This window comes from Fibroporia radiculosa, assembly GCF_000313525.1.
Source record: "Fibroporia radiculosa TFFH 294 genomic supercontigs, scaffold5835, whole genome shotgun sequence".
Lineage (NCBI taxonomy): Eukaryota > Fungi > Basidiomycota > Agaricomycetes > Polyporales > Fibroporiaceae > Fibroporia > Fibroporia radiculosa.
In genome coordinates this window covers 4,405-27,264 of record NW_012133428.1, presented here as the reverse complement: position 1 = coordinate 27,264, position 22,860 = coordinate 4,405, and the positions used below count along the sequence as shown (strand labels likewise).

At 50.0% G+C, this 22,860-nt stretch overlaps 5 protein-coding genes across 5 annotated transcripts; 4 read left to right on the top strand and 1 right to left on the bottom strand.

The window, feature by feature from the left end:
- Window positions 1–474: 474 nt before the first annotated feature.
- Window positions 475–2,222, bottom strand: FIBRA_06023 (uncharacterized protein; the record flags this gene model as incomplete). The annotated part of the gene is made up of 6 exons (XM_012327765.1): window positions 475–650; window positions 706–800; window positions 856–971; window positions 1,021–1,627; window positions 1,684–2,116; window positions 2,165–2,222. 6 exons carry the CDS (start codon window positions 2,220–2,222, stop codon window positions 475–477), a joined length of 1,485 nt encoding a protein of 494 aa, XP_012183155.1.
- Window positions 2,223–5,968: 3,746 nt separating this feature from the next.
- FIBRA_06022 (uncharacterized protein) lies at window positions 5,969–9,164 on the top strand (the record flags this gene model as incomplete). Its single annotated transcript, XM_012327764.1, has 16 exons — window positions 5,969–6,084; window positions 6,142–6,301; window positions 6,353–6,557; window positions 6,607–7,196; window positions 7,245–7,430; window positions 7,486–7,519; window positions 7,576–7,589; window positions 7,646–7,776; window positions 7,833–7,851; window positions 7,898–8,006; window positions 8,061–8,348; window positions 8,412–8,434; window positions 8,491–8,607; window positions 8,659–8,753; window positions 8,831–9,047; window positions 9,114–9,164. 16 exons carry the CDS (start codon window positions 5,969–5,971, stop codon window positions 9,162–9,164), a joined length of 2,355 nt encoding a protein of 784 aa, XP_012183154.1.
- Window positions 9,165–10,328: 1,164 nt separating this feature from the next.
- FIBRA_06021 (uncharacterized protein) lies at window positions 10,329–12,169 on the top strand (the record flags this gene model as incomplete). The annotated part of the gene is made up of 12 exons (XM_012327763.1): window positions 10,329–10,543; window positions 10,624–10,682; window positions 10,739–10,758; window positions 10,819–10,887; window positions 10,947–11,018; window positions 11,078–11,174; window positions 11,231–11,299; window positions 11,352–11,539; window positions 11,605–11,685; window positions 11,731–11,832; window positions 11,888–11,985; window positions 12,043–12,169. The coding sequence occupies 12 exons, from the start codon at window positions 10,329–10,331 to the stop codon at window positions 12,167–12,169; spliced, it is 1,197 nt and encodes a 398-aa protein (XP_012183153.1).
- A 1,741-nt stretch (window positions 12,170–13,910) lies between these two features.
- Window positions 13,911–15,825, top strand: FIBRA_06020 (uncharacterized protein; the record flags this gene model as incomplete). The annotated part of the gene is made up of 7 exons (XM_012327762.1): window positions 13,911–14,213; window positions 14,262–14,370; window positions 14,436–14,573; window positions 14,628–14,865; window positions 14,918–15,070; window positions 15,133–15,283; window positions 15,340–15,825. The coding sequence occupies 7 exons, from the start codon at window positions 13,911–13,913 to the stop codon at window positions 15,823–15,825; spliced, it is 1,578 nt and encodes a 525-aa protein (XP_012183152.1).
- Window positions 15,826–18,218: 2,393 nt separating this feature from the next.
- FIBRA_06019 (uncharacterized protein) lies at window positions 18,219–20,911 on the top strand (the record flags this gene model as incomplete). The annotated part of the gene is made up of 6 exons (XM_012327761.1): window positions 18,219–18,526; window positions 18,586–19,231; window positions 19,304–19,345; window positions 19,399–19,455; window positions 19,511–19,592; window positions 19,641–20,911. 6 exons carry the CDS (start codon window positions 18,219–18,221, stop codon window positions 20,909–20,911), a joined length of 2,406 nt encoding a protein of 801 aa, XP_012183151.1.
- Between the last annotated feature and the right edge of the window lie 1,949 nt (window positions 20,912–22,860).

Sequence of the window (22,860 nt, the reverse complement as noted above, 5' to 3'; positions counted from 1 at the left end):
GCGAAGAACGAATTTAGCACACTCCAAAATCAGGGACTTCAAAATCGCCTATCGAGAGGCAATGTACCGGACTGTAACAGGATATCATCCGTCGGCATAAGCACTGCTGAGACCGGTTTAGCCATCGTGCATCATGCTGATTTATGCATCATCCATCACGTTTGACAATCGAGATCTAGTTTCAGCGAAATAAGGAGTAAGAAGTAAACCCAAACTAATCAAAGGGCGTACCGTACTCACCGAGCAATAAGTATTGTGATGCAGCTGGAACCATGTCCTCATGTGGCATCTCAGTCATTGTCATCAAGCAGTAATCCCGTCTACCCAACACCAGCACAATGAAAATGCTTGGAGGTACGATATAACACAACAGAACAGTCTGACATAATACAAGGTGCATAACAAGAGCAGATGTATGGACTTCCTGCTAGAAATCTCCTCATCGTATAACATAACTTTCCATGACAAAAAATCTCAATGACCGTGGAATCCAGGTGGACTGAAATGGAACTGGAATCCGCTTGGGAAGCCCTGTTGGAAGAACTGGGCGAAGTGTTGCCCCCCGCCTTGGCTACCAGAAAAGGGATTTCCGCCCTGTGATGCCATGGGGTCGTTCGGATCGTCGCCATTATCGAAACGTTGTCTCAGCTCTACAACATCCAACGTCACATTACAAGCGTTTTTACTGAAAAATAATCTACTAACCTGGGTTGTTGAGGACCTCATACGCCTCGTTGACTGCCGCCATCTTGGCCTCGCTACCGCCCTTATCTGGATGCGCCTTCATGACTGCTTTCCGACTAGACGACCAAAAATAAGTAGGCATACAATAACACAAACCTCGAAGTGGCGTACTAAGCCTTCTTGATCGTCTTTGTGTCAGCGTCCCGGGCAACACCAAGCACCTTGTAGTAATCCTTATGGCGGGACTGTTTAAGGAGCTTCTGAGCTTTCTGCAGCCGTTGGTGAATCTGTAGATCACATCAGCCTAGACTCAGCGCTTTTTGATTAACAACCCACGTCTCGGTTCGAGCGTCCGTTTGCCTCAAAGGCCCGTTCAAGAACACGCACAGCTTCCTCCCACTCTTCCTGGATAAAAAGCACCTCTGCACGACCTATTGCACCATCGGCATCATCTTCCAGACCGTCCATCTCCGATAGAGCAATACACCAGCGCTCCCCTTTCTTCGGCTCGTTCAGCTTGATATGCGCACGACATAGACCACGCAGGATCGCTTCACGTCTGGGAGAGAGGCGCTTCGCCTGAGGAAGCGGTATAGCAGGTGGAAGGCTGAGCGCGATACGAGTCATATGTTTCTCTAACGCGGCATCGAATGACTCTGCAAGACCTTCCTTCTTGCCCTTCTCGCTAGCAAGGAGTGAAATCACGGCGCGCCAATCCTCTGATGCCAGGTGCTTCTCGAGATTTTTGAAGGACTTGTCAAGCGACTTCACCAAGCGGTGAGCAGGTAGGCACTCAGAGGAGTCCGGGTCGTAGTGTAAGCACTGCTTCAGGGTGGATAAGGCAGCGTTCTGGTCTCCAAATGAGTACGGACCGAGAAAGTATGACAAGCGGAAAATTTTCATGAGCAGGGAGGTGGACGGTGTGGTTAAATGTGTGAGACGACTGCCCAGCGGAATCGTAAGGACCGTTTCACAAGATAGCGCGTTACAAAGACTTACGTCAAGTCACCAATAGAGCTCTCAATATCACCCGCAGCGAGAGCACAATCCGCACGTTGTTGACGTAGCTCTGCAGAATGGGACGCCGTCTGCAAAGCGGTTAATGCAGCTTCTTCACAGGCTGTCCACAACTTCGCACGCAAAGCTTGTCCAGCCTTCTTCGCTGCTAGTTCACCCTCGCTGATTCCAAATAGAACCTCCTGGGCCTCTTGATCCTTGATGTCGGAAGTATATCTCTTGATCGCTTCTCGCGCCAGGGGAAACCGCCCCTCCTTGGCAAGTATCCGCGCCTTCATTAAGTATGCCTTGTCAAACGAATCGGACGTCAGTTCGAGCACCTTGTCGAAGTCGGAAAGTGCAGCAGGATGACGACTGAGAGAATAGTACGCAGTTGCACGTTTGTAGTAGAGGAGGTAATCAGCAGGAGAAAGTTCTGAGAGTAACGTTAATCAGAGTCCATATTAACAAGCAAAGCGGATACGCGGCGAAGTTCCACGCGGGACGTTGAGGAGCGTCCTGGAAACGCAGGCGGCATGCATCGCGGGGGATAACTTCTCGGATGTTTACGACGGCGTGCATAGAGAAACATCCGGATACCCCTGCCTCCTCACTGCGCTATGGCATTGCCACGGCAGCCAATATACTAATCACTAGAGGCATACACTCACCTATCGCCTCCGTATAAGCTTTGGCAGCATCATTAAACTGCCCGACAGACAATAATGCATTCGCACGATTGACCAACGGTAATAAGCCAGGAGGGTAGAGAGCAGAGGCGTTTGGGTCTGCGTTGACACCATAAAGCAGTACAGCTAGAACACAAGGAAGTAGAACACAAAGCCGTAGCAGCATCACACAAATTAGCCGGATCGTGACCAAAAGAAAGCGCAGGTTACACAACGAAGTCAACAAGTCAAAGCCAGTCGTCGTCGGAATGTTATAGCAGCTGCTGAGTCCGACCGACTGTCTGACCATTGGCATTTCGAACTTCCACGTTACATTCAAGTCACGTGCTCGACATCGAAGTCAATAAATAAGAATTAGAGAAACTATAAGTACATATGTTTGGTCAGTAATACGGTACACTACTTACGGCACTCGTATCGCAGAGGTTCCGTCACTATAGACACCAGATTTTGACAGTCTGGCAGCCCTAAATGAATCAGTGATCCACAAATTAAATGAATACACGCAACACAAGAATACCTGATCGGTTCCTCCAGTGGCATCAACATTGACTGTCTTAACTATGTCTTTGCCCTCGCGATCAGTCGAAGAGGCATTTCCACAGGCCAACTATGTGAACGGGCACTCAATGATGAATTTAGTAACTGGACTGCTGTCGAACTGTTCGAGATATCATTCTTTATTATGTACCTGCTTGTCTTAGATCCCACGTCCGCATAAAGTGGTCATCGACCGCTGACAACAGACACTTTGCTGATGGATGAAAAGCAAGAGCTTGAATTAAGTCGTCATGCCCAAACTGAACGTTATAGACCGTGCTTGGGTGAGAATCTGAGTATAAAACCAGATGACACTCACAAGAGTAGACAGGTATTATCCGCGAAGGCCATCCCATGACTTGATTGTCTTATCATGAGGGCCGATCATAACAAAGGAGATAGCTAGTGAGTCGACCTTCAATGTCAGCGGGCCGCCGGGCTGAGGAGTTTTAAGTTGGTTTGCATGAGCTTTATGACAATCACAAGTAGATGCGAAATAACTGATGGACCAAAGCCACCAACTCTCTGATAGAAGGAATGGAGATTGTGGATAGGAAGACCGCCTACTTGATGCCGTTGTCATAGCCCCTCATTTGTGCTTCAAGTGTTGTCAATTCTATTTCGATGATGAGAGCGGCCTGCGATGAATCATAAGCAGTAACGTGCATGAAGATTGATTCAGGGCTCCTACATGATCATCTGAGCAAGAGAATCAGTCGCCCATCATAACTCTGTACCACGGATTGGATCTGTTGGTCATGAGGAGAATGAACCTTGATGCACTGACTATCAAGATGTGAGACGTAAGGAAATCTGTCACCAACGGATGGAAAATGTGATTAAAAGTCTACATAGTCCGAACATTCCACATTCACACTGTATGGTCTCGGCTTGACGGAATGAGATGATGAGCATCACCCGGAAGAAAGCGAACCGACGAGATCGTATGTTCCTGTCCACGCAGTGTGGCAAAGTTTGGTGGTCATCAGGTACATTCCACAGCTTGACGAACAAATCGTGTGAAGGATCAGACAAACCGCATGATAGCGACCAGATGGCTTGTACATTGTAGAGCTTATACGGACCTTAAATTTTGCCTGATGAATCAGAAGCACAGTCCGTGACGGCTCTCTTGTGACCTTTCGAGGGTCCGTTCCAATTTATCCGTCTCAGTCCCATAATTTTACTGTTGCATCAACGGATACGGAGGCCAACACAGAATAATATGGAAGAAAGCGGAAGGCGTCGACTTTGTCCCAATGACTAATAAGAGTACGTCTGGCCAGTGCAGTAGGGAGCTACTCATCGTTCCGTTGCGTGCTATCTGAGTGAGACGTCTCCTCGAGAGCTTTAGCAAGGCGTACTCTAGCTTCATAATCTAAACCCGTGTCATCTCGAGAGCTTCAACTGGTTCTACTAAACAGATCGTACCTTCTTTTACATTCTCATAACACTTTTCCGCTTCTTCAGTAGCAGACCGCTTGTCGCCCCTGCATCGGGCTCAAAATCAACCTTGTCGGGAGTCATACGTCGATACACTATCGGATCCTAGAACATGACAGCGCGATTGATAGAGCAAGTACACACGAATCCGGCCTCTTGTTGTAGTTGCTCATACGTTTTCACGAGCCCGGAACTACGGAGATCATTTAGTAGTGTTCGTCGTCTGTTCAGTAACCTTCCACTTTTTCCGTAGTATGCCATAGAAATGAGCTTACGCAAAATAGTCAATTAGAGCAAACGGGGTCGCTAGGCGTAACTCGCGCTTAGATATCAGCAAGATATCATTGGCATTGTTGCTTCAAATAGTAGTCTGGATAAATAAGATGCATGATGAGTGTCTCATGGTATTCATGTGCGACGGCGATCACAGTAGAAGACGCGTTTGTAGAATCGTGTAATAACGTATCGAGTCCTTTCAACGTCCCTGTATCACACAGGGTGGCAGGTATCACCGGATGAAACTGATACTCTGTCGCTTGACATAAGATCACGGAGCCAAAATAAATTTGTGATAAGAAATCTCACACACCTTGTGGATCTCAACGGAGGGGCAACAACCGCACGGGTTTGAACGCTTGTCCCACCGTTCCTTGGGGAAATGCCAGGAGAATCCGTGTCTGTAAGTAGAGAAATGGGTGATTGTCTCAAGAAAGTTGAATATAATTGACATAAATCTGCCAAATAGGAAGGCCGAACGTATCGAGCCCTTGCCAGATCCTTGCGAACTTGCGAAGAGGGTCCAAGCAGGTCTGACATTAGGCGCACCTCAACGCCACCCAGGATTCAAATCTCGATCACAGTCTTGTTTGATTCTGAGCCTCGGAAGCCTGCCCTAAACTTGACGCACATAAATTCTCGTCCGTGACATCAGTGGTTCTTCAGAACATACTCAGCTAGGATCTATTTTATAGGTACTAACTCGAGTCTCGCATGTTTACACATGCCACATCTTTCATATCCAGTCGATGATAGTCGCGTCCGCTCGTTATACCGAGAACATGTCTGCCTTGTGCGGGCTCGAGGACGTTTGGTTCTTTCCCTGTCGTTTCTCTCTGAGTGACGTGGGGGATGAGCCAGCGGGTTGGACGTTTGTCTGATGGATATCTTCTAATTTATATGGATCCAATTATTGTATCTTGTAGTTTGAATGTTAGATCTTCTGTCTGACCATGCATTGCCTGTCCTACACCATCACCTGTGAAATTGAATGTTGTGGAAGCTCAGGGGGTTAACATATTACTTCAATTGGTATCCAGGAGCTGCTGTCTGGTATGTGACTTGTATGCTGTGAAGTTAATTGCAAGTAGTGATGGAGTACTGGGGCTTAATGGTGGTATGATTTGATGCTTGTGTAGCTGAGCAGTTGACTTCCCAATTGTCATTCTCTTATATGATAGTGGTATACCAGGTGACAATGTCAGCTGTGGTTGCTCGCTTCGGGCCCATGTGGGTGATAGAAGCGTGGAGTTGAAATGATGCTGCCCGAGTCCACCTAAATCTACCTAAATACCTGTTTGCCACCTGAGCCTTAGGCATTAGCCCCCGACTCCAAGATAATGGTGGGTGCTGCGACGCGGCTTGCTTTCTGCGGGATCGCTGGTCTCGTTAACGCACTTCAAATCCCATCTGAGTTCAAGCAACCTCCGAGTGCAGAGGTTGATGCAGTCGATCCGTGTGTTCAACCTTCCTTTTCACCCGAATGTCAATTTATGTGTATTCTAAATGTCAGTCTCATCGGCAATGGTGGAGACACACCCAACGGTTCAGGTGGTATGATCCCCAGTACCGCGCCGCCTTTCGGTATGACGCGTTGGGTGGCCCAGACGACGGAGAACTACGTCTCTGTCACCCCATACAATCACACTTATACCAGCGTACACGGCTTCCAGGTGTGTATATCGTTGTTTCTGTAGTCGTGCGCATGTCAAGGCGGTTCGCAGGGCACGCATCAGCCGGCAATATGGATGGGCGAGAGCGGCACTGTCGTGGTGGTCCCCGGGACGGGCGAGGTGAAGACGACATTCGAAGACCGCGGGCTAGAGATTTCGTATGCCGACGATGAAAGGCAAGAAGCCGTGAGTGTGAGCTACTATGCTGTAGAGCTCGAGGCAGACGAGGGTATTCTGAAAGCAGAGATGAGTGCTTGTACGTTGTGCTGGACCGGAGCCGTTAAATCAGTACTAATATTTTCTAGCTTCTCGCGTCGGACACTTGCGGTTCACGTTTCCGACAAAAGAGGGCGATGTGCTTGGACCTTACGTGTTGTTGGAAGCAACACGACCCTCGATTCTCGGATCCCCAGCCTCACCAGATGGCTCGTGGGTGTCGTACCCGTCTGGGAGTGTATCGGTAAATGTCGAGGCGAGTACGATTTGCGGACGGAACCCTGAGCGACAAGATGAGATTATCGGCCCAAACGCGGCAGTCGGATGGGCAGGCTATTTCTGCGCGCGATTCAGCGTTCCCGTCGTTAGTGTGGGAATAGTGCAGAACGGGACAGAGTTGGCTGCGGGCGTGATGAACGCAGAAGGTACGCTGCTCTCAGCGTATGGGCGGTTTGCACCAGGCACACAGGTTGTGGACGTGCGTGTGGGCGTGTCGTTCATCTCGGAGGACCAGGCATGGGCGAATCTTGAAAAGGAGATTCCGGATGGGACCACGTTGGAGGAAACTGCTAAGCAGACGAGGGAGGCCTGGACGGACAAGCTGAGTCGGGTGCGGATCGAGGGTGCAGATGAAGATGAGAGGAAGTCTTTCTACACAAGCATCTTCCATACTCTCCAGGTACGTCGTTATCTGCATGGTTCCGTGCATCTCCTGATCTCTTTACAGTATCCGTACGAACAAGATGAAGGCGGACAGTACTATTCGGGCTATGATGACAGTATACATGAAGGAGTATCGTATACTGGCTACTCTAACTGGGATACCTTCCGTGCCGAATGGGCATGGTTGATTCTACTGGCGCCTGAGCGTATACCAGGAATGATTCAGAGCATGATTCAAGACTATGTAGAGGTATGATGTCCTCTTCTCAGAGGGGGATAAAAGTAACATAATCCACCCTGACCAGGGCGGATGGCTGCCGATGTGGAAGAATATCGTTGGTATGCACCCTTTGTCGCGTTTTAAGTCCTGATTTTTAACGCTAACGCGACGCTAGAAACGAATATTATGGTTGAACATTGTGGTTTGTCAATTCCTTGTGGCATACGCTAATTGTGTCGAGACAGGTTGCAACACATGCCGATTCGCTCATTGCTGAGGCTGTCGTGAAAAACATTACGGGCTTCGACATGGAAACCGCATATGCAGCTGTGTATAAAGATGCAACTGTACCACCGGTAGACGACTGGACGATCTCGTAGGTGCTCCTCAGACTCACGCGGGACTGATATTGATTTGGGGGTTGGATGACAGATATTACGATCGTGAGGAAGTCAGTTGTTTGGTATCACCCTCTGGTTGTAGCTGACTACGTGCAGGGTGTTGGTTACGAAGTCCGTGCAGGCTTATCATCAGTGTACGAGGAACGAGGGTGGGTTGCAGACGATATCCATTCCGAATCAGCCTCACGCACTCTTGACTATGCATGTGAGTTTCATTGGTGCTATCTTCATAACTCGCTGCTTATCGTATTGGTTTAAGACGATGACTATGCGGTGTCCGTGTTTGCGGCCCGCCTTGGAAAGACGGAGAATGCGACTTTCTTCCGAAATCGTGCAATGACAGCTCCATTCACAATATTCAACTCTGACACTGGGTTCATGGAAGCACGCAACGTGAATGGAAGCTGGGCAGGTCAAGATCAGGGGTGGACTGAGGGTGATATGTGGGCGTATACATTTGATGTGATCCAGGATATACCAGGGCTCATCGAGCGCCGGGGTGGAAATGCTTCGTTTGTGCAGTTCCTGGATGAACATTTTAACGGAGGTTAGTAGTGCCTTGCTGTACCGACACGTATCCTTGTAACTGATTTATGGTAATTAATTCAAGGCCATAACGATCAAACCAACGAGGTAAGAAGATAACGCACTTGTGCATTTTCTTCACTGTTTCAACTTGACTGGAAAAGCCCTCGCACCATATCCCGTACCTGTATGCGCTAGCTGGCGCTGCATCAAAGGGACAGGAACGTATCCGCCAAATCGCCGCTGCCAACTACAATGCTACTATTGACGGTCTGTCAGGGGTGCGTCTGATGTTCGTGGAGGACAAGATGACATATATGACATTGTATTAGAATGATGACTGCGGCCAAATGAGTGCCTGGTACATCTTCAGTGCGCTGGGATTCTATCCTGTTGATCCTGTCTCTGCGACATATGTGATTGGCACGTAAGTGTAATTCAAGTAACTCTGTTATTTGATTGTATCTGATTGACATTAACTGCGTATGACCCCTGACTAACTAGACCATTTTACGACAAGGTTACAATCGATCTCCCGGGAGCGTCGCGTCCTCTAGTAATCACTTCGCGAGGCGCGCCGACGATGCCGTACATCAAGTCGCTCACTGTGAACGGCGACATGATGACGGTGCCCATCATTACTCATGAGCAGATTGTGGACGGTGGCGAAATTGTGTTTGAGATGAACACACAGCCAGAAACCTGGGCGTCATCTACTCTGGTAAGTGATCACTGCTACTTTTGTGCAAGCAGAGGTCGTTCAACGGATTGATGCATGGAGATGTAGGTTGGAGCACATACCAATACTGGAGGAAACCCCGGTCACGACGAGTTATGAACGAGGCTCTTGATTCTTTGAGAATTTTGCTGAACTTGCTTCGAATCAAAACCCACAAAAGTGGATACTGCAAATATATATGTACAATATCAATCTGCATTACCGCAAGTATGCTCTTGAGCGCTGTGACCGATCGATCCTCCGTGTTGGCAATAGCTTTCGATGAGATTTGAGCGGCAAGGCTGTAGTACTTCCTATCAGCGGTGGTAACTTTGTAAGGTGGCTGCTGTGATGATAGAAAAAATCTAGACGGACGTAGCGGCAGATCATGATACTGCAGTACTTCAGTGTGTCGATTTGGCCATTCGAACATTCGACGGTTGTCCATCACTGAAGAAGATATTCAAAACTCCTATGTCGAAAAGGATTACAAATGTAATGCCCAGAAACGTTCCTGAAATATACTTGCCTAGACTGCATGAACTGAGTAGCCTCATAAATCGACCGAAATAGGTTCGAGTGCGCAGAACACGCATACGCCGTCGCTACTATGTTCGCACCCCTCTCACGTTCGCCTATTGGATACACGAAAGGGTCCGGATCAAAGAGCGTGGAAGAGTTATCATGTAAACTCGCCTTGAGAAGGATCGACCTTCTGCAAGCTTACATCTCGCTTCAACCTTCGGCATGACGAGACTTACTACTCGCGATCGCGCAGACCATATGCAGGGCAACCCTTGACGTTCCATCTAGCTGAGCTCTGGGACCAATGAACCAAGCTGCTACGCGGCACCCAAGCTGTGTCGACGCCATGGCTGTTCAGAAAGGAGGACAAGTACCATTCCAACATAATCGCGAGCCGAGCCGCAATTGACATCCTAACGGAGCGTTCTAGCGCCTTCAATCGTATCATGCGCATGCCGTGCGTTAACAATGGCCGAACAGGGCGTGGTATGTTTTTTCTATCCTTGTTCAACAGCTTTGATATGCTGACCTCAGATAGTGCCATAGTTGCCAACGGCGGTAAAGAAGCGGTCATGGCCTTGGTCATCAGGACCAATGTCGGCCGCAAGGCCCCCGTAGGGATAAACGGTCGCGCCGTGGCCGATTCCGTTTTATCACAACTGATCAAGACGATGTTTCGCATTTCATCCCGCCTCCGAATCCCCTCCGTATACCTTCGCATTTTTCGAATCGTATCAATACTTTCCACGAGACGAAGCCATGTCCACTACACCGCGCTTGAACCCTCCTTTTCGCGCAGACCACGTCGGGTCGCTGAAACGCCCTATAGTACTTCTGCAGAAGCGCAAGGATTTGGATGAAGGACGGTGCACACAGGAGGAGTTGAAGGTCGTTGAGGACGAAGCCATCACGAAAATCGTCCAGATGCAGAGGGATGTAGGCATCAAGGCTATTACGGATGGCGAGTTCAGAAGGTGCGCACAACTTGATTGAAATTGCGGATGAAGGATTTCGAGGCTGTCGAGGCTGGATACTGACTGGACGTTGGTGATAGGCACATGTTTTATGATGGTGTCTTCGACAATCTGGAAGGCACGAATTACATCCCAGTTGGTGGGTACGCTGGCATCCGAGTGTTAATCTGTTTACTCATGCTCGTTACAAACAAGTTCCATTGGACTGGTTCATGGTACGTGATTGGAACACACTAGATCGCCGTTTTTTTTTTAAATCCTAACGTTCCGCGCAGGACTATGTCCCCGACATCGACGCCTTCAAACAGCACAACTTTAAGGGCGCAGCATCTTACCTATGCGAGGTCCACGCCTTTTCATAAGTTATCCTATACCAGCTGATGGCGAATCTGCTCGTTTCCAGTCAAAGCTTAAGCGCACGAAGCCATTCTACGTTGGACAATTTGAGGCCCTCAAAGCTCTTACTGAACCCGAGGTAGATTCTCACCTCGGCATATATTTGGTCGTTCTTTTTTAAAAATATTTGAATTCCAGGAACACAAGAACCTGAAAATTACCATGTGTGCTCCAGAGTGGTTTCATCTCCGGCACGGGCCTTACGCATATCCCAAATCCGTGTACAAGAATGATGGTGAGCGGGATTACTCCCCTCGATGTGCGGCGACTTGATTGTGAATCGTATGACAGATGAGTACTTCGCCGATATTGCCCAAGCGTACAGGGAGGAGATAAGGGACCTTTATGCGGTAGGATGCAGTGCGTTCATTCGTAGCCTCATATGGGGCACAACTAAGAAGCCTGTATCCAGGGAATATCCAATTTGATGACCCCCTTTTAGCCTACTTCTGTGATGTCAAAATGCTCAAGGGGATGGAGGAGCGCGGTATTGATCATGTAGCGATGCTTGATCTATACTGCAAAGTGTATAATGCATGCCTCGAGGGCCGCCCGGCTGATATGACAGTTGGCATTCACTTATGCCGCGGTAACTTTAAGGTGCAGCGGACTACGTCCTCTATCATATACTCTACATCTGATATGCTGTCTGTCTGACCACGTAGGATGGGCGTCATTTCAGTGAGGGTGGGTATGACCGAATTGCTATCAAACTATTCCAGGAGATTTCAGCCGACACTTACTATGTACGGTTGCCGATATCCCTTTGATCGTCGCTGATCCTCTTGTAGCTTGAATATGAGACTGAGCGAGCAGGGACATTCGAGCCCCTGCGTTGGCTCCCTACAAATAAATCCGTTGTTTTGGGTCTTGTCTCTAGCAAATTCCCTAAAGTACGTCTCACATTTTGCCATCCCGCTTCATGCTGTTCTCATTGCATGCCGCCAGATGGAGGTTAAAGAGGAATTGATTGCTCGGGTATACCAGGCTGCGGAAATTATTGCTAACGGAGAAGAAAAGCGCTCTAAGGAGCAGGCACTGAATCAGTACGCCGTGACTACTGGGTTTCGTCTTCACCAGCTAATCAACGTTAATTTGCACAGAATCTGCATAAGTCCGCAGTGTGGCTTTGCATCTCATGCGGATGGCAACCCTGTTACTGAGGATGATGTCGTGCGCAAGCTTTCTCTTGTTACCGAGACAGCGAGGGCGATCTGGGGAGACAACTAAGGTGCAGATAAAGCGTTGGAAACATCGAATTCAAGAAAATGAATGGGCTAGCAAGAAGAAGTCTGTAAATGTGTGCTTACTCTCAGATGGTCTTCTCTCTGGACAGGGTTTCCTGTATTTAGTCAATATTGTACTCCAGTTTCCCCTGTTTATGTTCATGTGTTTGTTCGTTCATCGCTCTTGGCGTCCAGGTATGAACACTATCACAACATTGATTCAGCTAACTTGCGCTTGAAGACGTAGGAATGTCATATTTACAACCATCGGAGCGTCATTGCAATCCCATTGGCGTTCCTGGATTGCTCTAATGCTTCCGCAATTATTGGCCGCATGCGTCCACGTCCGCGGGTAACATGTGCTAACGCGTGCTGAGATTTTCTCATGGACACCTTAGTCGTGGATACGTACTCACGCGCCACTAGAAGCACTTTGCCTCCATTCATATAGGAATGGAAAAGAAGTACCTAGAGTCATAGTTTTTTCGCCAAATAGGCATAGTTTCATAGGTGAGAACCGTAATCTGCATCTGACATTTACTCGGTCATTGTCTCTATCGACAGGACAGGACACTCTTGTTAGTCACCAGAGGGCTATATTTTCTATAAGTTTGGCTATGCGTTTCAAGCAATCGCCGAACATCCTCTATTCCTCGGAGTTTTGATCTAACACGTTCTATCTGCTACATGACAAAGAAATGACCATTTGCCCAGTGGAGAACGGTCACCCCATTTCGCAAGAGAGAAAAGACTTACCCAATTCATCTGGCACCTTTCCAATGTCTTTCTGATGCATTTTCTGTTGCAAGCAGATGGTGATTTCTTTGTTGTGCTGTGGTCTCTCTTTTGAAGCTAATGTTTAGGAGGCAAGTTTTTGCAAGATACTTATTACCAGATATGTTATGTGATGCGTCAATTTTCTCTGGGTCAGAACAGCCTCGTACGATATCGCCCAATTGAATGGTAATTTCATCGCGCAGTCGAGATCTGGACTCCTAGGGCTATCTCTCAGGAGGCTCAGGCGTCCCATTGACTCCTATTACTGTAGTTGTTATCGAAGAGGTCTATTCTCAGTCCGAACATAGCTTTCCCCGAGATTATGCCTTCAGGCAAGCGCCATTACCATCTCGTATTTTTTTGTCTTAACCCTTCCTGCACAGGGTTTCATGCATCATGGTCTGTATTTTCTTGTATGCCCTGTTTTCACCCATCCCTACTTTCCGAAGGCCGGAATCGGGTTGGTCGGGAAGGGCTATGCCAACGTGAGTCACGTGTTAGAGAATGGTCGAATATACATGTCTGATGACTGGCTCAGCGGAGACGGTGGTTCTAGTCGAGTGGTCGGCTCGGTCAAATGACTTCCACATGCACATGGATTTCGCCTCCTCCCTCTCCGCGATGTATTCCACCGAGGAGATCTGCTCTTCTGAAGGTGATCTTGACGCAGACCACGGGAATTGTGACTTGCAGTACGCATCCAATTCCCTGCCTCGGACCGCTCGCCGCTGTTCGTGACCGGGATATTGCTTCTCCAAAGGGGTGTTGGGAGAGCCACGAGGGCCTTGTCATGGGCGGATACCTTTCATAAGTCATCGCCTTCATCATCGAGGCATCCCGTTACCCCCGCATACGTATCCTCGGGGACTGTGACGATCTTCCGGCCATCCCGTAACCCTATATAAGGCCGATCACTTACCGCTCGAGTCTGTCGCGTCTGGCGGCTCTTTTCTTTTGCTCCTGAAAATATGCGCGGGCCGACATTCCTGTTCGCGATTTTCGCTGCTTGCATTTCTCTTGCTGGCGCGCAAGACACGACTGCGAATGTCGCAGTTCCCGTCACAGCTCCCAGCGATGCGCAACCCCTCTGGTCTACTCTTCTCTCATTCTCCATTGAGCAAGATCGGTGGCCGGACTGGGCTGGCATCGATGCTCGTAATGAGTTTATGCATAGTGCGCTTCAAAACTACGCAGATCTTACTGGATCGCCGCCAAAGTTTCGCGTGGGCGCGGATTCCGAGGATCACACTATGTGGTCCCCGACAGTGACGGTAAGTAGGTACACATTTGCTGCGGGAATTGCCTCACAGGCAGCTCAGGTAAACGAGGACGAGTTTCCTCCTTCAAGTGCCATCACACCCTACCCGGAAGCAACTCAAATTGTTGTTGGCAATGAATTTTACGAATTATCTCGCTGGCTTCCCGCCGGTATGCTCTGATTTCATTAGCATTTTACCATAAATGTATAACTACGTCATATAATCAATGTCCAGGCACGCATATGATATGGGGCATCAATTTAGGGTACAACAACATTACAAACGCAGTCAATATGGCGAAGGCAATTTTCAATGCTTTCAGCTTGCCCTCTGTAACCAGTTCTGGAGTGATTCTGGAACGTATTGAAGTTGGTGCGCGGTATATCCAATATAAAAAACTAATTTCACATTTTGATATAATCACAGGTAATGAACCGGACTTGTATGGCGACAATGGACTGCGACCTGCCGATAACTGGACCGTTGAGGACTACGTCGCCGATTGGGAATCCGTTGCAGGCCCAGTGGTAGAATCTGTTGGTATCACGAGCAAAGTCGGACCTGTCACTGTTCAAGGCGCGGCGTTCTCTGGTCAGGGATTTACACCAAGGGAGATTTTTGCTCTCGGAATTTTGGGCAGCACGGCGGGAAAGGACATTTCCACGTAAGTGTCTCAGGTATGGACTGTTAAGATTCTACATCTTACGTCTTATCAGTATTTCGCAGCACCAATATTCTGCAGCATTTTGTAACGGCGGCGATTTCGGACTCATATCCTTCATGAACAAGTCGTCCATTCGATCAAACCTTACAATTTTTGAGGCCGATATTGCAGCGACTTATGCGCAGGGGTTAACATATATTCTAGGGTTAGTGCATAGCATCGGCGATGTTACTTTATGCCACACTGACAAGTATTCGCACGGCTCAGTGAGACAAACAGCGTTGCTTGCCATGGCGCGCCCGGGGTCAGTAACACCGCGGGTGCTGCACTTTGGGTGATCGACCATACACTTTTCTCGTCGACCATCGCCATTCGCGAGCTTTACTTCCACGAAGGAGTGGGGTATAAGTACAATTTCGTAAGCATGTACTCTTTTTGCGTGTTGCGGACAAGGAACCGATTATAATTGGCTAGTTCCAACCAATCACCCTCAACTATTCTACAATTGACGGATCACCGCTCAACCCGCCAGAGCTCCCACACATCCAGCCACCATATTACGGGGGCCTAGTTGTCGACACGTTCGTGGGATCAACTGGTTCCGCACAAGTAGTCGAATTGGACGTGCCCAATAACAACACGAGCGGATACGCAGCGTTTGAAGGCGGACAGCTTGTGCGCGCCCTCTTCATCAACCTTGACGCATGGACAACAAATAGCACCGGAACTCGTCCTGTCGTCCATCTCGATCTAGACTTTGATGGGATTACGACGTCCTACGCGATGGCACGGAGACTTGTCATACAGCATGCGGATGATACGTCCAATTTGACGTGGGCGGGACAAAGTTATGAGCAGACATCGAACGTCAGCCCAACCGGTCAGCTGGTACTGGAAACTGTAAATTTGCAGCAGGGAATTGATATCAGAGCGACCGAGGCAGTGTTACTTACGTTTTGAAATCTGATACTACGGTAGCTTCCAGAGCTTTGGCACAAATTAACATTGCTATTCTGAAATCTGCATCATAGTGTCTGGTTGCTTTACATGTATATCTTAGGACAAACGTTCTCTCACGATCGATGAGAGTTCTTGTTACTGCAATGTCGGCAACATCAAACCGAATGCTATGAGATTAAGACACACCCCGTGAGGCAGATATCAGAAATTTCCTGCTTGGGACTGAATATGATGGCCATGCACCGATAGTCAGAGCAATCTAAACGCACACACCGCGTGGAGCTCCGGACGTGTACTCTCTTGGCCTTGAATGAAATTACATAATTCTCGGGACCGAGTATTGGGATCCATGATCCGGTCCTCTGCGCGATGCTCGAGTTCATAATAATTAGGCCGTGTAAGCTAGATTCTAGGATACTCACACTCATGCACATGCATTAGCATATAGTACAGCCTGCGTGGTAGTACGAGAGCGTGTAAGATGCGCCACAACGGATATTCATCACCGCCCATTATGATTTTGCTTCGGCTTCCTAATAGTATAGTATGAACACAATTCAATTATCTGTGATGGAGCTGCCAGGGAACAACAGGAAGGACATTTTCTACATCTCTCGGAAATGAATTCAGAAGCCGGTGGCAGATTGCCAGCGGCGCTGAGCAGGCTGGGAATGTACACACCGTGTCACTATGCGGAGATGCGTTACACCGCGTTGTGCACCGGAGTGTTCCTTCTCGATATGATGCCGCGAAGCGTCATGTGGAGTTGACAAAGTTGGGGTCATTCCCGATATATAAAATAGCGTAACAATTCCGGAGAATGTGTGGGATTCATGTTTCACTGCATGTTACAGGCAGCGAGTCCAGCGGCAGAGTGCAGCTTTTGCTACCGATGAAAAAGGTGAAATATATCAGCAAGATCGCTATTATCGATAAAGCAGATTCTGCAGAAGACCAGACCTTCCATGGACAAAGTGTATTCCACCATCGCGGAGTAAACGACCCCGTCAGTCCATTGGCATGCTCCCTGCATACCGGAGCATGCCAGAATCTAACCCGCTCCGAGCTGCGATGCATAAGGATGACGTGTGGCCGGATGCTATTCAGAGAACAGCACCTTCCCATTAGCGCAAAAATGTCCAAGATGCGAGATAGTTGTGAGACAGCCGAGGCCCACTCTGCTGCGCACCCGAAAACATATTGTAATCGGTATAGTCAATGTAGAGGACTGCCGAGAGCGGCGGAGAAGAGGAACCGGAGTATGCAAGGGAAGACAATGCTTTCGACGCGTCTGGTTGGGAGTGCCTGATATGACTAGCCTTGAGTAGAACTAGTTTGAACAGTATCAGCTAGCACTTTGGGCTTTATTGAAAGCCGCGCGGAGAGGTCGCAAAGCGCGCGGAGCGACAAGCCGAAGGAAGGCCGGCAGGCACGGTATGCTTGGTGGTGGCAAGTAGAGCACATCGCTTGGAAAGTCCGACGATATGAATGGACAGACAGGCTCCGCCCTAGTGCAAATATACTTGCGTGCGTCTCGTTGAACTCGCGTCATCAAAAAGGATATGACGATATCTTTTCATGTGAGAAGAATCGACAGTAAAGTGCATGCTATGTTCGGAGCATTGGCATGCAGCACTCACCAAGATGGGCAAGCTCACCGTGCCCGGCGCCAAAGGGCGGCAAAGAAAACTAAAGTTTGAATAAAATTTTCCTGCGAGAAAGGGCAAGAGATTGTAAAATAAAAAATAAAAGAGACTCACAGTGAGAAAGGTAAGTAGTTCCCAGTGTCCGGTAATTCAAAGCAGAACGGATTCAACAGACGGTCAACAGGAATCTGAGCCCACTGTCACGCCAAGGCAGCTGTCAACGAGTGGGAGCAAGAGTCTGTCACATCTTAAGCACTGACATCACGTATGTCACGCTTGGGCTCGCGTGACTCGGAAACACGATCGCGACGCGTTCAATCGAGCTGCAGGCTGCCTTCTAATTCTGACCACGATCGTTATTTACCGTGAAACTGCTCTAGAGTCTATGACTGTCAAGCGACCCTACACAACCGCACGCTGACACAACTCAGGGTCAAATGTATTGAATTTAATGTTGGTCGGATAGGCGGTAAAATTTAAACTCACAATAAAGTCGCAATCTGTGCTCTACCCTGCTTGTTCGCCTCCACTTGGCCTATTCGCGAGCTTCGGTGCTAGCAACTTAACCGCACTAGCTTGGAACCCCTCTGCCACCTCATTGTCCATTTTCTGGCACGCGAACTCAGCCAGGTACGGGTAAATCACCACACGCTTCGATGTGAATGAACACGTGAGTGGATACCGCCTCATGTCAATCCTTAATCGCCCTTTGACGCCAGGATCATCTCGTTGTCTACTTGTGCTACCATGGCGGCATATAACGTGTATGCTGAGCAGCTTTCACGCATAGGATATGGTTATCCTCTTTGGGATCCCGAGCCTACCGAATATGGCGAAGTCATCATCGGCGACGTTGGGTTTGTCTCAGAGGGTGCCTTCTATCGTCTCTTCAACGCCACACGTCCTGCAGACGATACTAGCCAGAAATTGAGGGTTCCGGATGGATACCGACCTCTTCCATCCGAGTCATACGCTCCTAAAAAGAGAAGCATCGCCCCGGGTCATTTGCACAGCCAGACACTGACGGACATCTCGGTAAATGGAAGCTTTACTGTGTGAGCATCCATTCTCTTATCGTAGTAAGTTCCGAGACAATCTACTAAGGCTAGCACAGGCATGGAGCGGGAGCGGGAGGCCAGTTCAAATGTACCGACGACCAAGGTGCACTCTTAGTACTGAAGCACGGTGCAGAGCGTGAGGCGTTACATCCAAGTAGACGAATGGCAAACTACATGCGGCGCAACTACGCTAGTTGGTGGAAGTTTGCCACGGAGACTCATGGGCTCGAACTTGCCAAAGAAGAACTATTGTTCATCCGAGGTCATGTGAAGGCGCCCGAGTGGGCGGTGGCGGCTTTCGTTCATTCAGGACAGTCTGCAAAGATCTCTCTCAAGGCAGATGCTAGTGGCATAGGATCAGCTGCGTTTTCATTCTCCCATTCATCGGATGCTACAGTGACGCCGGCCCAAAACTGGGGACCGAAGAAGAAAGTCGCTGAGACACAGAGTCGAAAGGGCAAGGGCAAGCACAAGGGAAAGGGTCCGCAGACTGCTGTAAGTGACGTGGCTGTGGAACAGAAGGTGGACCAATGTGTGTTCTTGCACTACTATAAGGTGAAAGTACGACTTGGATTCTGGCCGACCGTGATACAGGCTGCAGCAGGGCCCCATGACCTTCCTCAGTCCCCCGATGATGATCCTGCAGCTGGACAAGCAGGATTGGATGTGAACGATCCAATGGAACTATTGGAGATTGAACAGGTTCCGGCCATTCACAAGGCATGGCCCCTGCTCTGCGACTTGTACTATACGCTCATCTCATTCACTCCTTAGGCGATTGACCCAGTCGATGATGTCCTTGACTATATCCTGAATGTAGGTCGCATGCTTTGTGGCAGATGCTCTCCCCCGATAATATTTTATTCCAGAATTCAAATGCCACGGTTGCTATCGCTCACGATGAAGACATCGTCATGCTGTGTCAGGTAACCAGATTATTTCTATGTATCGTTCTCGCCCATTGAAATGTGTTGGATATAGCACCATGGAGTAGAGTATCCCAAAAATGTCGTTGCGTTTCTTGCAGAACTTCAGCCACAGGTGGAAGTAAATGAGGATGGCCGTAAGTGATCGACATGCGGCATTGGCTTATTCTGAATCGCAATCACAGTGGGCATGCTGATGCACGACGAGATTGTACTTCAAGAGACTACAGTCGACAACGAGCAAGGTGTCAGTCACCCTGCGCTTGATGCACGTCCCGAAGAGGAAGCTGAGCGTGAGGGTGATAGCCTAGCGTCTGACGCGCCTCTCACCGGCGGTGATGACAAGGACGATATCCAAAGTCGTCCCGAGGATACTCGGGATGGCTACCATAGTGCGGCATCTGATACGTTTCTGAACCAACACAAGGCCGTTCGTATAGACGGATATTCTCTGCTTCTTGATGGCCAGGCGGGCGGGGTGTGTGCGCTCGCCTACTCTCCGGACGGCCGCTATATAGCAAGTGGATCCGAGGACGCCGAGGTTGTCATCTGGGAAGCTGCCACGGGACGCATGCTGCGCAGACTGAAGGAACATAGCGACACTGTTTGCACACTCACATTCTCACCGGACAGCACGGAACTAGCGTCTGGCGCTCGCGATGGGCTCGCGATATTGTGGAATGTGGAGACCGGAAAGATGCGGGCGCCGCTGGACGGAGGAGGGGGCTTTGTCTATTCTCTGGCATTTTCACCGGACGGCAAGGCTATTGTGTCGACTTCTGTCGACTTTAGCTTGCGCATCTGGGACGTGGCATCAGCGACAGTGCGCTCGACTTGCACGGGCCACCACGGACTCATCATGCTCGTGCAATATTCTCCGGACAACAAGATGATCGTGTCCGCCAGCGCGGACTACTCCACGCACGTGTGGAATGCAGAGGACGGCTCGGCCGTGTCGGTGCTGCGAGGGCATACGGGCGTCATCTACTCCCTGGCCTTTTCGCCAGACGCACGCCGACTGGTGACGGGATCTGACGACGGCACTGCGCGCATCTGGAACACCCACACGGGCGACGAGTTGGTTACCCTACGGGAGCATTCGGGCTCGGTGTGGGCCGTGGCCTTCTCGCCCGACGGAAAGCGCGTGATGAGCGCGGCGAGCGACGGCACTGTCAAAGTGTGCGATTCGTACAGCGGCGATCGGCTTGTGGCGGTCGAGTCGAACGACTCGCTCGTGAACGCCGCAGCGTTCTCACCTGATGGTAAGCTCATCTGCGCCAGCGTGGGCGACAATACACTCCGAGTATGGGACGCGGACACTGGGAGACTGGTCACGCAGTTGTCGGGGCACAACGACAAGGTGAGCCACCTGAAGTTCTCTCCGGATGGGGAGCGGATTGTGTCGTCGTCGGACGACAGCACCCTGCGCCTGTGGGACTTGCGAAGGGAGGCGTGAGCATTTTGTCGGCTGTATACCAGGAGTGGGACTATTTATGGGCTGGATATATACATAATACCCTCTTATCGACGTCTGTCATAGTTTGACGTTTGACCGTTGTATACGTGTATTTAGTTGCTGGAATTATATTGTTGACTTACTTGACCTGCTCAGGGCTCCCGCTGCAGCGAGTCGGATAAATGTCCATGACTTCTGTTTGTCTTCAACATTCCCCTTCTTCGGGCCTATGGTCTATATCGTGGCCCACTGGCTAGTCGTTGCAGTCCCGATCGTAATAGATCACATGGATACACCGTCCGATCGAAGCATAAGCGACTATGACCTGCGCCACCAGCAGTGGGTAAGTTGTCGTCGGATTGCTACAGCGCGCCGAGTAGTTCTGAATATCAACAGACACGGGAGTAGAGAGTGTACTGCAGTTTGTGCATTCTGTCTCGGTATCGTAGAGATGCAACGCCGCAACGGTCAGTAAAGTTTAGTTTAGGTTTTTTTTTTCCGATCTGATCGACGTATAGGTGAGTCGCCATGTCCGTCGGGTGGCAACAAACCGTAAATGACCTCTGCATGCATCTCCAGGAAGCTGCAGGTATGGAGAATACTGCGGCCAGATGGATCTGAGAAGGATACCAGTTGCATATTCGATTCGCCGCTAGCTTCGCTCGCTTACAGCACGAAGCTTATGTTGCAAAATCAAGTTGCCGGCTATCCCACAGAGCACGGATCGCCAGCTCAGCGCGTCCCTCACAATGCGCACACGCCCCCCCCCGCCGGGGCCTTTCGCCGACTATGTTCATCGCCGCCACCGGGCGCCAGGGCGCAGAGAGGTCCCAGTGTGTGTGACGCTGACGACTACACAATCGTACCAGATTCTCGATTACGAACACCCGGTGCTTCGATGAGATCTGCGCCAACAGCCCCCCGGATCAGCTGGTGATACTCATTTATCTTCGATTCAGAGTCCTCTCAGTCGGAGCGTCAATACCCCGCCCCAGGCGGCGCGTCCCCTCTCGCCACACCGCTGCAGGCTCGCCCCGCTGCGCATGCACCGACGAACGGGACAGAGGACGCATCTTCCAGCGCGCTGGGCAGCTGTACGTGGCGTATCGTTAGCCCGCTGCCCGCCATGCACCGCCACCACCCGCGATTGCACCAATCGCGCAATATCTGATTGCGCCGTAGCTCAAGGCGCAAGCTCACTCTCCGCTCTCGCCATGATATGGCGGCGACGGGGGGGCGCACATCTGGGTGTTCGACACAAGCTGTCCGCAACGCCTCTCTGCCAACACCAGTGCCCCTGGCACGGAACATTGATTCCGAACTTTGCCTCATCGAACCGGGGGCGAGGCTTTCCCCTCTGGATCCACGGCATGGCGATGCATTTCCAACTCCTGTGATGCATTGCTCTGTGTGTAGCTAAGCATCTCTTCTCGCCGCTCCACCCCGCCCAGAGGCTCGGGCCAAGGACGCTGGTACGTGCGCACGCATGTCTGCCGCTATCCCATTTTCGCTATATCATTGATTTCACGCCATCAAACATCTGCCCCCCTCTCTCAGGCCGTGTTTGTCGCACTGAGAGAAGTACACCTGTCCCGTCCACGTCGTAGGCTGCCGAGACGTTTCCCATCACCCCTGAATCACACCCCCATCACACACGCACGGCGGAGAATCTCTTTGATATACACAATTTGCGAAGGATACATGCTAGCAGTACACCTAAAACACGTTCGCATTTCCTTCCTGACCGTCCACAAACTAGCGCAGATGGCACAGCAGAGCGATACACAGCAGGCCGTCCCGCCACGGCGGGACGCATAGATACAGTACAGTCCGAAAGCACATAGAAAATAAAGCAAAAGGGGGAGACGGCGCCCGGCACGCTACCACACCCGCCGCGCCTTGTCGTTGTACGTCGCAGGGCGCAGCGTCGTCGAAATGCGCCCGCTCAT